At 47.4% G+C, this 15,104-nt stretch overlaps 2 protein-coding genes across 2 annotated transcripts in view; both read left to right on the top strand.

Annotated features, from left to right (window-relative positions):
* Positions 1–3,420, top strand: part of LOC142467259 (phosphoribosyl pyrophosphate synthase-associated protein 2-like) — a 40,615-nt gene extending 37,195 nt beyond the window's left edge. The window contains exon 9 of the mRNA XM_075572734.1: positions 3,392–3,420. Coding sequence (XP_075428849.1) covers positions 3,392–3,405 — 14 coding nt within the window. The 3' untranslated portion in view covers positions 3,406–3,420. The remainder of the gene's footprint in view (positions 1–3,391) is intronic.
* LOC142467220 (vomeronasal type-2 receptor 26-like) lies at positions 3,410–14,165 on the top strand (the record flags this gene model as incomplete). The annotated part of the gene is made up of 2 exons (XM_075572655.1): positions 3,410–3,533; positions 11,775–14,165. Coding segments are annotated over 2 exons (1,026 nt in total), but the record flags the coding sequence as incomplete, so codon positions are not given.
* Between the last annotated feature and the right edge of the window lie 939 nt (positions 14,166–15,104).

Raw genomic sequence — 15,104 nt, 5'->3', positions numbered from 1 at the left:
CGGCCATTATGAGGGCTCTGGGGCCATTTTGGATCCTCTGCCCTTTTTTTAATACTGTGTCCCATAACCTGCTTTATATGAAGTATCATTTTACACTAATTAGTAGAGATGCTACATTTTGAAAAATAGCACTTCTGGCGGCATTGTTCATTTTCTCTACAAATGATAAATGAAAAAGTTGGATAAAACGTTTTATGTGTGCCTGCACTATATATATACACACATATAGTATGTTTTTTTATATATATATATATATATATATATATATATATATATATATATATATATATATATATATATATATATATATATATATATATATATATATATATATATATATGGTATGTATATATATATAGTCTGTTTTATACACACACACATATTTGTATATATATATATATATATATATATATATATATATATATATATAGTATAACCCAGAGGTGCGCATAGTGGGGGGCGGGAGATTTTTCGGGGGGGGGGGGGGGCGGTCAGTTGCAGAGGCCCCGCGCACTTCCCCGAGGCATTAAAATTAAATGCCGGGGGATCGCGTGAGGCCTCTGCAATGCTATTATTTACCTTGACTCTGCCGGCGTCGCTCGTGTCCATGGCAACGCGGTGTCAAATTATGCCGCGGGGTCATGTGACGTCACCCTCGTCAAATGCCGCTGCAGGTCACGTGATGCTGCATCAAGGTAAAGAGGGGTGTTGGGGGGGCACGAGCACCAGCGCAGGGAAGGCAGGGGGCGAGCTGCAAAAGTTTGTGCTCCCCTGGTATAACCAATAAATAATATAGCTGATATAGCCATTTGGTGTGGATAGAGATAGATGATAGTGGTAGTGAGAATTAGTGGCCAGAATTAATAACAGTGCAATTACTAAAAAGTAGCTGTAATAAAATAATAATAAACACTATGCCTAAACACAATAAAAGTCCAGAAACCTAGCTCTAATAGCTATGTTATAACTAAATCATAAAAGGATCCAATTCGGGCGTCCTCTGGAGTCCTGGAAGCTCTCTTCGTGGAAACAACCACCTCCTCGATAGATATCTAAACAAAAAAAAGAAGAGAAAGCGCCCGCTTTTGTGTAAATTCAGTTTAACAATTTCATTTCCTGGACAAGATAAAAATAACAAACTCACAAACATCCGTTTGGTAAAAGCATTGTGTGAGACAAGCTCGGGCTCCGTGGTAATCCGGAAGTCACTCCGCAGCTCCAGACTTTGGACGATGACCTGGAAACTCGATAGGCTGCGCCCCTCGCAGTGTGGTCCTCCGGCAATCTGTGGTATGTTGTGGTTCCACTGTAATTCCGGCATCTCGTCTTGGTCGCGTACCAACTTCCCTTCCAGCGTCAGGACGTATAGTGTGGCAATAGCAACGAGAAGAAAGTACTGAGGTGGGGTTGGATCCCCCTCGGTTATTTCTTGTTTTATTAATAAATAATTTACACACAGATCACAGAACACAGATGCCTGGCCTCCCGGTATACCGCATCAAATACTCTGATAACTGGGTAAAGGTATAGCATAGAAACCATCTCCTCCCCATACCTCATGTAGGGGATAACGAATTTGAAGTGTCCACTGTTTCACTCGATGGTGACTCTGATAGTACAGAGGATGGCCCAGAGACTGTAGTAAATGCCACCTCTGAGGATCCTATGGAAGGAACCTCTCAAAGGGGCCTTCCGACCGCGGTGGCATCTCCCGAAGGAGCTACGGGTAAAGGGCCCCTTGGTCCAACGACAGATACGCTGACTCCAATGAGCCAGCCACTAGATCCACAGAGCCCATGCTTTGTGCCCCAAAGAGACTGTGTAGAAGCATTGAGCCCCTCAAGGGCAGAATTTGAACTGCCAAGCGAGAATTGTTACTCTCCAGAGGGAGTAACAGAAGAGCCCCTGAGCAGAAGCCAAAGAATTGGTCAACCTCCCATGAGGATTGCATATGATCAATTTGGGCACCCCGTTATGAGGCTCAGTAGTGGGCTCGCCATAAAGTGAGATCTGTAATTGGAATGTTCAGTGAAATGTATAACCTCATGTAGAGTATACAGTGGAAAGATGTATTTCGCAAGTATGCATTTTTATTGTGTAGATTCTGTATAGTTACGTTCCCAAGCGGGGCCATTGGATTCTACGAGGGGGAGAATGTAGGGATGTCCCAGTTTGCTTCTACCTTCGCTGCAAGGTGTCTCCAGAGGGAGTGTTGGGAAGGTTCCACAGCGTCCCGGCATTACAGGGCGCCGCCATGTTGTTGCGCAATAGTCAGCAGCAGAGAGAGTTCGCGCATACGCAGTTCAAAGCGCGCGAAGGGCCAGCCAATCACAAGAGGCTTAGCAAGTAAACTACAACTCCCAGGAGCCTCCACGAAGTCACCTTATGCCAGGGAGCGAATAGGAGTGCAGGGATTGCGGGAGGCTGGAAAGGGAAGCATGGGGGAGAGACCACGCTAGCCAGAGGGCACCGGAGGAGCAAGGGGAGAAGTAGTGTGTGTGCAGGGGGTCAGTGACCCACCTGCGTAGGCAGATTCCCCCTCAGGCCCCAGTGTATTCCCTGAGTAACTCTAGCTTGTGGTGGTGCAGGGACGCCCTATATTGTTAGCGACACCTAACCTTACTGCATAGACAGATAGGGACACAGTGTCGCGGAGCTGCGGTTGGTGACAGTCGTCTGGGCCCAGGCTGCTGTGCATCATCCACTACTCGTGAGAGACTGCGCTGGATCAGTGGACCCTTTGTGAAGTTGTTGCCGGTCACCCCAGTGACCGGAAGGTATTTACTAAGTGCACCAACACCGGTCAACAGGTGCTGATCCCGCCTTAGGGAACACTCTTTGGGGACACTAGGTGGAGTGACCAAAGGACTGAGCCTATATACATATCAGTAGTATTATGGACACGGTGTGGGGGCATGCGGTGACGGGACAGTGACATTACTCCTTATGAGAGTGGCCAAGCCACAGGTGTTATATTGATTGCAAGTAGTGATTAAGGATACTGTTTGATGTGTGTTATTGCTTTGCCTATAAGATAAGGTTCTATCAATACTTATTAGTAAACAGTTACAATCTGATGTGTGTTGCTATTGTTCTTGCCCAGGGGAATCTTACTCATTGGGGATCCTGGGTAAGTGGAGGCGCTGCCAGTACTATAACTATTACCCCAGGCTCCCAGCTAGCGGAGGCCCAGATCTCCTTGAGCCAACAGGTGTGTACAGTACCAGTAGTCACTCTAGGGCATAAGAAAGAGGGCTACATGAGCTATATGTATTAGTTGGTTAAGTGATATTACCATTCTCAATCCATTTAGGGCTTTCAGAAGCTGATGTAATTAGGAATGTTTTCATCATACAAAATACTTGATATACTCAATGTCATTGTACAACAGTTTTCTTTTTATAACTAGACCCCACGGTCTGTGTGCAGTGAGAGCTGCCAGCCTGGTTATAGGAAGTCTGTCCGGGAGGGACAACCAGCTTGCTGCTATGATTGTTTAACATGTCCTGAGGGAGAAATTTCCAACCAGACAGGTGAGTCCTAAATTGTGGCTAGAAATTTGCACTCATTTTGCTGATCAATGTAAATGTCAAACTAATTCTGCCTTTTAAGATATTTTTATTTAGTCAAACCTTTGTTAAACTTCATGAAAATTGTTGATTTTGGACATTCACAGTTGACGAATATTTCAAATATAAGTATCTTAGAAAAATATAAAAATTATTAAAAAATACGCAGTTATAATATTTTATCAAAACATTGACACATTTGAGAGGTACTGGAGAATATTGTCAATATTCAAATGCAAAAATTAAGAACCAAACATTTTTGATCCTACAGTACAAATTACCCAATAGCCTTTGTTTAATTTTTCTTTATTGATTGTATTTCTTAAAAAGGTCACAGAAATGTTTGAGAACTAAACTGGGACAGATTCTCCCATCTGTATCTGTGAATAATCATGATAGTAATTTAATCAAAATATAGCAAATACGTTGATGTGGTTATTTTGCAATATTTGCAATATTTGCAAGAAAATTAATTGAGAAATCACAAAACAATAAGCATTGAGCGGACTAGAAATGTGGAACCTTTTCTCTGAAGTCCCTAAAAATGGAACTTCCCTATTTTGTTAAACATTGCCATTTTTCAGAAAAGTAGAGTGAAATAGAGTCCAAAGTCGATATATATATATATAACAGTGTTCGACAAACCTATACATTTGCTCGCCCCGGGCGAGTGGATTTAACCCCCGGGCGAGTAAATATTGGCCCAAGCAGCACACGTTTGGTACTAGGTGGCGAGTAGATTTTTTTGTGTGGCGAGTAGATTTTTTGGTGATTTGTCAACCACTGTGTGTATATATATATATATATATATCCATTCAAACAACATACGTGGAGAGCACACCCGATATAGCTTGGTTTATGCTAATAGGATATGCAAAAGTATATTGTAATGATTCATATTAGCATATATCCCAGGCTTGTTGGAAAGTTGGTTTGAGGGGATATACAGTATCTAGTTTGGAACTTTAGTAAAATAGGACTCTCTCTATTTGTGCAAAGGGAATACAATGGCAGTTTCAAGAGCATTTGCCCCAAATCCGGTTGCACATCAAATGTTGTTCAAAAACCATCAAGAATTTGCAACTCTAATTTTTACACTTTCACCCATCTCTTTCCATTAAACTGCAATGTGGGTCATCTAGCCAAGGGGTGTGCAAACTTTTCAGTCTGCGCCCTTGCCTGCTCTCCCCACCTCCTCATGCCCCCCTTACCTTGGCTCCGGTGTCAAATGACAACGCGGGGTCATATGATGCCGCGTTTCCATGGCGACACATCAGCCAAAGCAATGGTAACGGCATTTAAAGAGGCCTTGCTCGGTCCCCCGACATGAAATTTAAATGCCTTTGGGAATAGCGGGGGGCCTATGTAACCACTGCACCCCCCCCTGGAAAATTTGGGGGGCACTCCCCCCATTTTGCGCACATCCCTGATCTAGCCTACAAGCCGTATAGCAGCAATCTCTAATAAGTGACAGAAAAACAACATTTTATAAGGAATTAATAATGTCATTGCCTTCCTTATAGAAGTGGAGCGAGCAAAGACTTGGCTGTTTTTGTTTCTTTAGAAGTTAATAAATTACTTGTTTATTTATTTATTAAAAGGGAGTGGTGGTTAATCAAGTATTTTCAGCAGCCTTATCATGCATGCCCTGTCCTTATCAAACATTTATATTTTATAAAAGGGGAGAAAGGAGGTTACACACAGGGACATATGAAAACATGAACTATATAGAGGAAATTTAGTGCAGGAGTCTCAACTCCAGTCCTCAAGACCCCCAACAGGTCAGGTTTAAAAATATCCCAGCTTCACCATAGGTGGCTCAATTCCATTGATTGATCCACCTATGCTGAAGCAGGGACACCCTAAAACCTGACCTTTGGGGGTCTTGAGGACACAAGTTGAGCACCTATGATCTAGAGGACCCTTCCCAAATCTCTACTCACCACATTTACAAACGTATTTAAAAATACCTATTGGTATCTGTTTCTTGTACTTAAAAGGCACCAGTTACCTATAGGTATTTAGCCCCTTAAACATGTCACTTTCATTAGTGCACATTGGTCATAGGAGGGATTGCCCCTTTAAAGCAGGGACAGAGATGAAAACCAGCATAAACACAACCAGTATATTATTGGAGATATATTAAGATATAGCTTATACATGATGGGGTATATGCTCTTATTTTTCCATTGCATATAGAAACATCCCTAGTATGTCCCTTCCTTGCCTGCATTGCTCTGTATTTCCACCCTCTTCCCTGCAACATGTTCAGCACTTTCATTCTATGCGGTCTCTAAATCTACAGACGGACGTAATGCAATTTATATAAAAGTTCTTCCTTGCCAATCTCTGGATCATTTTTGCACTATAAATACACAGAATTTTTTTAAATTACTAGTAAATGGAGGGATGACCCTTACATATGAGAATAATATTATTATTTAAGTATTTAACTATATACTATTTACTATACACAGGTATACCCCATTATAACGCGGTCCTCGGGGTCCACCCCGAGACCACCGCATTAGTAACGGGGTCGCGGAAAAAAAATGCCCGCCGCATCAGCGCATATTCACCCCGCGTGACAGGAGATGGGAGGGGGGATGCCCCTCCGGTCCCGGCTTCACCCTGTCACCGCGTGACAGGAGATGGGAGCGGGGATGCCCCTCCGGTCCCGGCTTCCCCCTGTCACCGCGTGACAGGAGATGGGAGGGGGGATGCCCCTCCGGTCCCGGCTTCCCCCTGTCACCGCGTGACAGGAGATGGGAGGGGGGATGCCCCTCCGGTCCCGGCTTCCCCCTGTCACCGCGTGACAGGAGATGGGAGGGGGGATGCCCCTCCGGTCCCGGCTTCACCCTGTCACCGCGTGACAGGAGATGGGAGGGGGGATGCCCCTCCGGTCCCGGCTTCCCCCTGTCACCGCGTGACAGGAGATGGGAGGGGGGATGCCCCTCCGGTCCCGGCTTCCCCCTGTCACCGCGTGACAGGAGATGGGAGGGGGGATGCCCCTCCGGTCCCGGCTTCACCCTGTCACCGCGTGACAGGAGATGGGAGGGGGGATGCCCCTCCGGTCCCGGCTTCCCCCTGTCACCGCGTGACAGGAGATGGGAGGGGGGATGCCCCTCCGGTCCCGGCTTCCCCCTGTCACCGCGTGACAGGAGATGGGAGGGGGGATGCCCCTCCGGTCCCGGCTTCACCCTGTCACCGCGTGACAGGAGATGGGAGGGGGGATGCCCCTCCGGTCCCGGCTTCCCCCTGTCACCGCGTGACAGGAGATGGGAGGGGGGATGCCCCTCCGGTCCCGGCTTCCCCCTGTCACCGCGTGACAGGAGATGGGAGGGGGGATGCCCCTCCGGTCCCGGCTTCCCCCTGTCACCGCGTGACAGGAGATGGGAGGGGGGATGCCCCTCCGGTCCCGGCTTCACCCTGTCACCGCGTGACAGGAGATGGGAGGGGGGATGCCCCTCCGGTCCCGGCTTCACCCTGTCACCGCGTGACAGGAGATGGGAGGGGGGATGCCCCTCCGGTCCCGGCTTCCCCCTGTCACCGCGTGACAGGAGATGGGAGGGGGGATGCCCCTCCGGTCCCGGCTTCCCCCTGTCACCGCGTGACTGGAGATGGGAGCGTGGATGCCCCTCCGGTCCCGGCTTCACCCTGTCACCGCGTGACAGGAGATGGGAGGGGGGATGCCCCTCCGGTCCCCGCTTCCCCCTGTCACCGCGTGACAGGAGATGGGAGGGGGGATGCCCCTCCGGTCCCGGCTTCCCCCTGTCACCGCGTGACTGGAGATGGGAGCGTGGATGCCCCTCCGGTCCCGGCTTCACCCTGTCACCGCGTGACAGGAGATGGGAGGGGGGATGCCCCTCCGGTCCCGGCTTCACCCTGTCACCGCGTGACAGGAGATGGGAGGGGGGATGCCCCTCCGGTCCCGGCTTCCCCCTGTCACCGCGTGACAGGAGATGGGAGGGGGGATGCCCCTCCGGTCCCGGCTTCACCCTGTCACCGCGTGACAGGAGATGGGAGGGGGGATGCCCCTCCGGTCCCGGCTTCACCCTGTCACCGCGTGACAGGAGATGGGAGGGGGGATGCCCCTCCGGTCCCGGCTTCCCCCTGTCACCGCGTGACAGGAGATGGGAGGGGGGATGCCCCTCCGGTCCCGGCTTCCCCCTGTCACCGCGTGACAGGAGATGGGAGGGGGGATGCCCCTCCGGTCCCGGCTTCCCCCTGTCACCGCGTGACAGGAGATGGGAGGGGGGATGCCCCTCCGGTCCCGGCTTCCCCCTGTCACCGCGTGACAGGAGATGGGAGGGGGGATGCCCCTCCGGTCCCGGCTTCCCCCTGTCACCGCGTGACAGGAGATGGGAGGGGGGATGCCCCTCCGGTCCCGGCTTCCCCCTGTCACCGCGTGACAGGAGATGGGAGCGTGGATGCCCCTCCGGTCCCGGCTTCCCCCTGTCACCGCGTGACAGGAGATGGGAGCGTGGATGCCCCTCCGGTCCCGGCTTCCCCCTGTCACCGCGTGACAGGAGATGGGAGGGGGGATGCCCCTCCGGTCCCGGCTTCCCCCTGTCACCGCGTGACAGGAGATGGGAGGGGGGATGCCCCTCCGGTCCCGGCTTCCCCCTGTCACCGCGTGACAGGAGATGGGAGGGGGGATGCCCCTCCGGTCCCGGCTTCCCCCTGTCACCGCGTGACAGGAGATGGGAGGGGGGATGCCCCTCCGGTCCCGGCTTCCCCCTGTCACCGCGTGACAGGAGATGGGAGGGGGGATGCCCCTCCGGTCCCGGCTTCCCCCTGTCACCGCGTGACAGGAGATGGGAGGGGGGATGCCCCTCCGGTCCCGGCTTCCCCCTGTCACCGCGTGACAGGAGATGGGAGGGGGGATGCCCCTCCGGTCCCCGCTTCACCTTCTCCCCACCGTTGTCCCCGCTGCCTGTGCAGGAGGAGGGGGGGGGGGGGTGGGAGCGGGTGTTGGTGCTGGTGTGTGTGAGTGTGTGAGTGTGTGTAAGTGTGTGTGTGTGAAAGTGTGTGTAAGTGTCTGTGAGTGTCTGTGAGTGTGCGTAAGTGTGTGTAAGTGTGTGTAAGTGTCTGTGAGTGTGCATAAGTGTGTGTAAGTGTCTGTAAGTGTGTGTGCAGTGTGCAGTGTGTGCAGTGTGAGCAATGAGCAGTGTGTCAGTGTGTGCAGTGTGAGCAATGAGCAGTGTGTCAGTGTGTGCAGTGTGAGCAATGAGCAGTGTGTGTGCAGTGTACACTGTGTGTCAGTGTGAGCAGTATGTGTGCAGTGTGCAGTGTGTGCAGTGTGAGCAATGAGCAGTGTGTCAGTGTGTGCAGTCTGAGCAATGAGCAGTGTGTCAGTGTGTGCAGTGTGAGCAATGAGCAGTGTGTCAGTGTGAGCAGTGTGTCAGTGTGTGCAGTGTGAGCAATGAGCAGTGTGTGTGCAGTGTGTGTGCAGTGTGAGCAATGAGCAGTGTGTGCAGTGTGAGCAATGAGCAGTGTGTGTGCAGTGTGTGCAGTGTGAGCAATGAACAGTGTGTCAGTGTGTGCAGTGTGAGCAATGAGCAGTGTGTGTGCAGTGTTCAGTTTGTGTAGTGTGTGTAGTGTGAGCAATGAGCAGTGTGTCAGTGTGTGCAGTGTGCGCAATGAGCAGTGTGTGTGCAGTGTGTGTCAGTGTGTGCAGTGTGTGTCAGTGTGAGCAGTGTGTGTGCAGTGTGCTGTGTGTGCAGTGTGAGCAATGAGCAGTGTGTCGGTATGTGCAGTGTGAGCAGTGTGCAGTGTGTGTGCAGTGTGCAGTGTGTGCAGTGTGAGCAATGAGCAGTGTATCAGTGTGTGCAGTGTGAGCAATGAGCAGTGTGTGTCAGTGTGAGCAGTGTGTGTGCAGTGTGAGCAGTGTGTGTGCAGTGTGAGCAGTGTGTCAGTGTGTCAGTGTGTGCAGTGTGAGCAATGAGCAGTGTGTGTGCATTGTGTGTCAGTGTGAGCAGTGTGTGCAGTGTGAGCAATGAGCAGAGTGTGTGCAGTGTGTGCAGTGTGTGCAAAAAAAAATTTAATTTTTTTTTTTTAAACGGCGTGACAGGAGATGGGAGGGGGGATGCCCCTCCGGTCCCGGCTTCCCCCTGTCACCGCGTGACAGGAGATGGGAGGGGGGATGCCCCTCCGGTCCCCGCTTCACCTTCTCCCCACCGTTGTCTCCGCTGCCTGTGCAGGAGGAGGGGGGGGGGGGGGGCAGGAGCGGGTGTTGGTGCTGGTGTGTGTGAGTGTGTGAGTGTGTGTAAGTGTGTGTGTGTGTGTGTGAAAGTGTGTGTAAGTATCTGTGAGTGTGCGTAAGTGTGTGTAAGTGTGTGTAAGTGTCTGTGAGTGTGCATAAGTGTCTGTAAGTGTGTGTAAGTGTGTGTAAGTGTCTGTGAGTGTGCATAAGTGTGTGTAAGTGTGTGTAAGTGTCTGTAAGTGTGTGAAAGTGTGTGCAGTGTGTCAGTGTGAGCAGTGTGTGTGCAGTGTGCAGTGTGTGCAGTGTGAGCAATGAGCAGTGTGTCAGTGTGTGCAGTGTGAGCAATGAGCAGTGTGTGCAGTGTGAGCAATGAGCAGTGTGTGTGCAGTGTGTGCAGTGTGTGCAGTGTGTGCAGTGTGTGCAGTGTGTGCAGTGTGTGCAGTGTGTGCAAAAAAATTTTTAATTTTTTTTTTTTTTTTTAAACGGCGTGACAGGAGGGGGGATGCCCCTCCGGTCCCGGCTTCCCCCTGTCACCGCGTGACAGGAGATGGGAGGGGGGATGCCCCTCCGGTCCCCGCTTCACCTTCTCCCCACCGTTGTCCCCGCTGCCTGTGCAGGAGGAGGGGGGGGGGCGGGAGCGGGTGCTGGTGTGTGTGAGTGTGTGTAAGTGTGTGTAAGTGTGTGTGTGTGTGTGTGTGTGTGAAAGTGTGTGTAAGTGTCTGTGAGTGTGCGTAAGTGTGTGTAAGTGTCTGTGAGTGTGCATAAGTGTGTGTAAGTGTGTGTAAGTGTCTGTGAGTGTGCATAAGTGTCTGTAAGTGTGTGAAAGTGTGTGCAGTGTGTCAGTGTGAGCAGTGTGAGCAGTGTGTGTGCAGTGTGCAGTGTGAGCAATGAGCAGTGTGTCAGTGTGTGCAGTGTGAGCAATGAGCAGTGTGTCAGTGTGTGCAGTGTGAGCAATGAGCAGTGTGTGTGCAGTGTACACTGTGTGTCAGTGTGAGCAGTATGTGTGCAGTGTGCAGTGTGAGCAATGAGCAGTGTGTGCAGTCTGAGCAATGAGCAGTGTGTCAGTGTGTGCAGTGTGAGCAATGAGCAGTGTGTCAGTGTGAGCAGTGTGTCAGTGTGTGCAGTGTGAGCAATGAGCAGTGTGTGTGCAGTGTGTGTCAGTGTGAGCAGTGTGTGCAGTGTGAGCAATGAGCAGTGTGTGCAGTGTGAGCAATGAGCAGTGTGTGTGCAGTGTGTGCAGTGTGAGCAATGAGCAGTGTGTCAGTGTGTGCAGTGTGAGCAATGAGCAGTGTGTGTGCAGTGTGCAGTGTTCAGTGTGTGTAGTGTGAGCAATGAGCAGTGTGTCAGTGTGTGCAGTGTGCACAATGAGCAGTGTGCACAATGAGCAGTGTGTGTGCAGTGTGTGTCAGTGTGTGTCAGTGTGAGCAGTGTGTGTGCAGTGTGCTGTGTGTGCAGTGTGAGCAATGAGCAGTGTGTCAGTATGTGCAGTGTGAGCAGTGTGCAGTGTGTGTGCAGTGTGAGCAATGAGCAGTGTATCAGTGTGTGCAGTGTGAGCAATGAGCAGTGTGTGTCAGTGTGAGCAGTGTGTGTGCAGTGTGAGCAGTGTGTGTGCAGTGTGAGCAGTGTGTCAGTGTGTCAGTGTGTGCCGTGTGAGCAATGAGCAGTGTGTGTGCAGTGTGTGTCAGTGTGAGCAGTGTGTGCAGTGTGAGCAATGAGCAGTGTGTGTGCAGTGTGTGCAGTGTGTGCAGTGTGTGCAGTGTGTGCAAAAAAAAAATTAATTTTTTTTTTTTTTTTTAAACGGGAGCCACGGGAAAACCGCGTTATAACCGAATCACGGTATAACGAGGCGCGTTATAACGGGGTTTACCAATATTTTGTCACATTGGGTGTAGCATTGGGCTTTCTGACTTTTGTAGTAAATGGAGAGTGTTGACAGAGAAAGAGAGAACAATTTATTGAAAAACAATGTCACGTTTTATATTGATGCTTTCATTTTCCAGATAAGGATGTGTGCGTAAAATGTCCAGAAGACCAATGGCCTAATGAACAGAACACAGTTTGCATCCCAAAAGTTGTAACATTCCTGTCCTACAAAGACCCAGTTGGCATTGTCCTGACTTTTATAGCAGTTTGCTTCTCTTTTATTTCTGCTGGTGTTTTGGGAATATTTATTAAGTATCAGAGTACTCCAATTGTCAAAGCTAACAACAGGGATCTCAGCTTCCTCCTATTGACTTCACTCGTGTTCTCTTTTCTCTGTTGTTTGATCTTTATTGGACGTCCAGAGCAGTTGACCTGTTTCCTACGGCAAGCAATTTTTGGGATCACTTTCTCAATCTCAGTATCCTCCCTTTTGGCCAAAACACTGACTGTTGTGATAGCTTTCAATTCTACCAAACCAGGGAGAAATGTACAAAAGTGGGTGGGGGCTAAAGTTCCCAAGTATATTGTCCTGTTCTGTTCAACCATTCAAGTACTTATCTGTATTCTGTGGCTGGTTATTTCTCCTCCATTCCCATACTATAACATGCAGTCAGAAACTGGAAAAATCATAGCCGAGTGCAATGAAGGTTCAGCTATGGCTTTTTATTCCATACTTGGATACTTGTGCATCTTGGCTTGTATAAGTTTCATTGTTGCTTTCCTTGCCAGAAAATTACCTGACACATTTAATGAAGCAAAATTTATCACTTTTAGTATGTTGGTTTTCTTCAGTGTTGGGGTATTCTTTATTCCCACCTATCTCAGTGCTAAAGGGACATCCATGGTAGTTGTGGAAGTATTTGCTATCTTGGCCTCAAGTTCTGGGTTATTGGGTTGTATATTTGCTCCCAAGTGTTATATAATTCTCCTGAAGCCTCAGAACAACCGAAAAAATTATTTGTTAAGGGGTTCACTATAGTTAGATTAGAATTCAAAGTAAGGTGATATGTACAGTAATTGCCATAGTAGAGGAAAAACACTGCAGCAATACAGTATGCTACTGTATGCAAATTCTTAAACATTGGTATAACAATGTTGTTTTCAAAATGTCTAGGTGATGAATGAAGACAATTTTGGAGAGAGGCAAATAGTGTAATTGTATCTAATGCTTGTATGCAGCAATGTATCATGATCTTTGCTCCGATATTTCCCCAGGAGGAGATACAGAGGAAGTCCATAATTCACATATCATTGGGTGCATTCCTTGTCTGGGTGTATCATTGTGTCCCCTTTTATTGGCGTCATAAACATTTGAACTGACAAACTTTCCCAGCCAGCAATCTGTGTCAAATGTAAAGAACTCTAAAAAAAAATAATGCAAGGTTTCAAAACAGGTTCTTTGTGTTGATACTTCACTTCTAACAACTTTATTCATTGAAGTCTTAAAAAAATTGCAGTGTTAGGCATAGCATTTTTGTTGCCAGTTGAGTAATGGAGAATATAAGGCTGTAATTTGGAATATACACTAATGTATTCATTAAAAAAAAAAAAAACATAGTATATTTATACTGCATTTATATTAAAACGATATATATATCTTCATATTTAGTAAGCCATGTTCTGCCATAAGACACCATCCGGTGCTGGAAGACACCTTGCAGCCATTCATGGTCTGTGAGGTGTTTTCCGAGTGAAGAAAAGGTACGTTATGGCACAAGGCTGCTTTGTGGATATGGCCCCTAGACCAAGTTTCTCAACCAAACCACAATTAAGGGTAACATATTAGATCAAATTTCCTTTAATTAATTCAATAATTTAAATTTAGAAATGTAATACACTGGCTTTATTATATTTACAGTAGGTACTTCTCAAATAAACATATTTTGTTTGTATTTTATAGCAAACGTTTATGTCGTGTTTATACCGATCTTCACCAAATCATAGAAGGCCTTCTTCCAACATTGATGTTAGCTATTTTGCAGGCTTTCTGACTGACTGTTATTGCTGAAGCTATGGGGGTTTACTTGCTGTATACCGTATAATGATGCTGAACTATATCTCTATTATTTAATAATTAGCTATAGACTGACGCACAAACTACATATACAGTAACAGAAATGTTTTTTATGCAGATTGAAGGGGGGGGGGGGCGGGGGGAGAAGCAGAACATGTACAGTAATACATCTAAATCTGTGAGTCCTGTAAATCCTCCATAACTCCTGTTTACTACCCCCCAAATCGTAATCCCCCATTATATGTGGATAATAGTGCTTGATACAATTGACGCTTACAGGTGCAAGAGGAAAATTATTTATTTGCTTCACTTTGCTTCTTTACTTTGTTTTTATAAATGCTTTTTTAATATAGTCTAATTTCCCTATCTGTAACTACATACTCATTGAACTTTAAATCCCCTAAGATCCACTGTATAACATCTGATTGTTTCTCTGTACAAAAATAAAAAACACTTTTATTATGATTGTAGTTTGACATTGTCCTGATTCTCATAGCTTCATGTACAGTATTCTGTAATTATTATGTAAACTTGATGTTTGGGTTTTGATGTGTAACTGTGTATCCAGTAATGTATATTGCACACCTAAAGACAAAAATAAGGTGGGTACTCAGTCCCTGCAGCAACTGCAACTGGCAATACCACGGGAGAGGAAGGCACTCCAGACTTTACAAAAATATATATATATTTTTAAATTACGTTTTCAATGTATCAGCGTATTTAGAACATCTTCTCCATCACAGAAAACATAATACACAAACATCCAAAATGTAAGGGCACAAAAAGGAACAAACTCCCTCCAAAATATGTGACCCGTCCCTCAGGAGGTCATCATGACATCATTCCCCAATAAGAACCTTGGGATCACCCATCAAACACAGATAAGTGACCAGAAGGGGTCACTAGAAGTCCCTATGTATTGCACTCATTACTTAATATAATATACATAAAGTACCAGTTTAATAACTTGTACCACTAGTTTGAAAATATAAAGGACCAAATGGGAAATACCCACACTACCAAAACTATAGCACAACAGAATAATATACAATTTTATTATACACTAAAATATGACGAAATGCATAAAATGACAACTAAATTGCAAAAATCTAAAAAGATCCCCTTGTGAGCGAAACGGAAAATGTTAGGTGAATATAGGTGCTAGTTTGAACCTATGCTCAAGGCCCCATAGAAATATAAGGAGACAGTGTCCAAAGTATACTAACCCAGCTAAATCGCCTCACCATAACATAATGCAGAGTGACAGCATTAAAACACAGGATAGTCCCACAGTGCTGAAAATAAAGCATACCCAGGAAAAACATTAATATGTCACACCTGAAATAGTAACCACTATCATGATGGTATAAAGTGGATACAGTAAGCTAAGTGT

The sequence above is a fragment of the Ascaphus truei genome, chromosome 16, assembly GCF_040206685.1.
Source record: "Ascaphus truei isolate aAscTru1 chromosome 16, aAscTru1.hap1, whole genome shotgun sequence".
Taxonomy (NCBI): domain Eukaryota; kingdom Metazoa; phylum Chordata; class Amphibia; order Anura; family Ascaphidae; genus Ascaphus; species Ascaphus truei.
The sequence above is the reverse complement of the archived record's forward strand: the minus strand, read 5'-3'. Positions and strand labels throughout refer to the sequence as shown.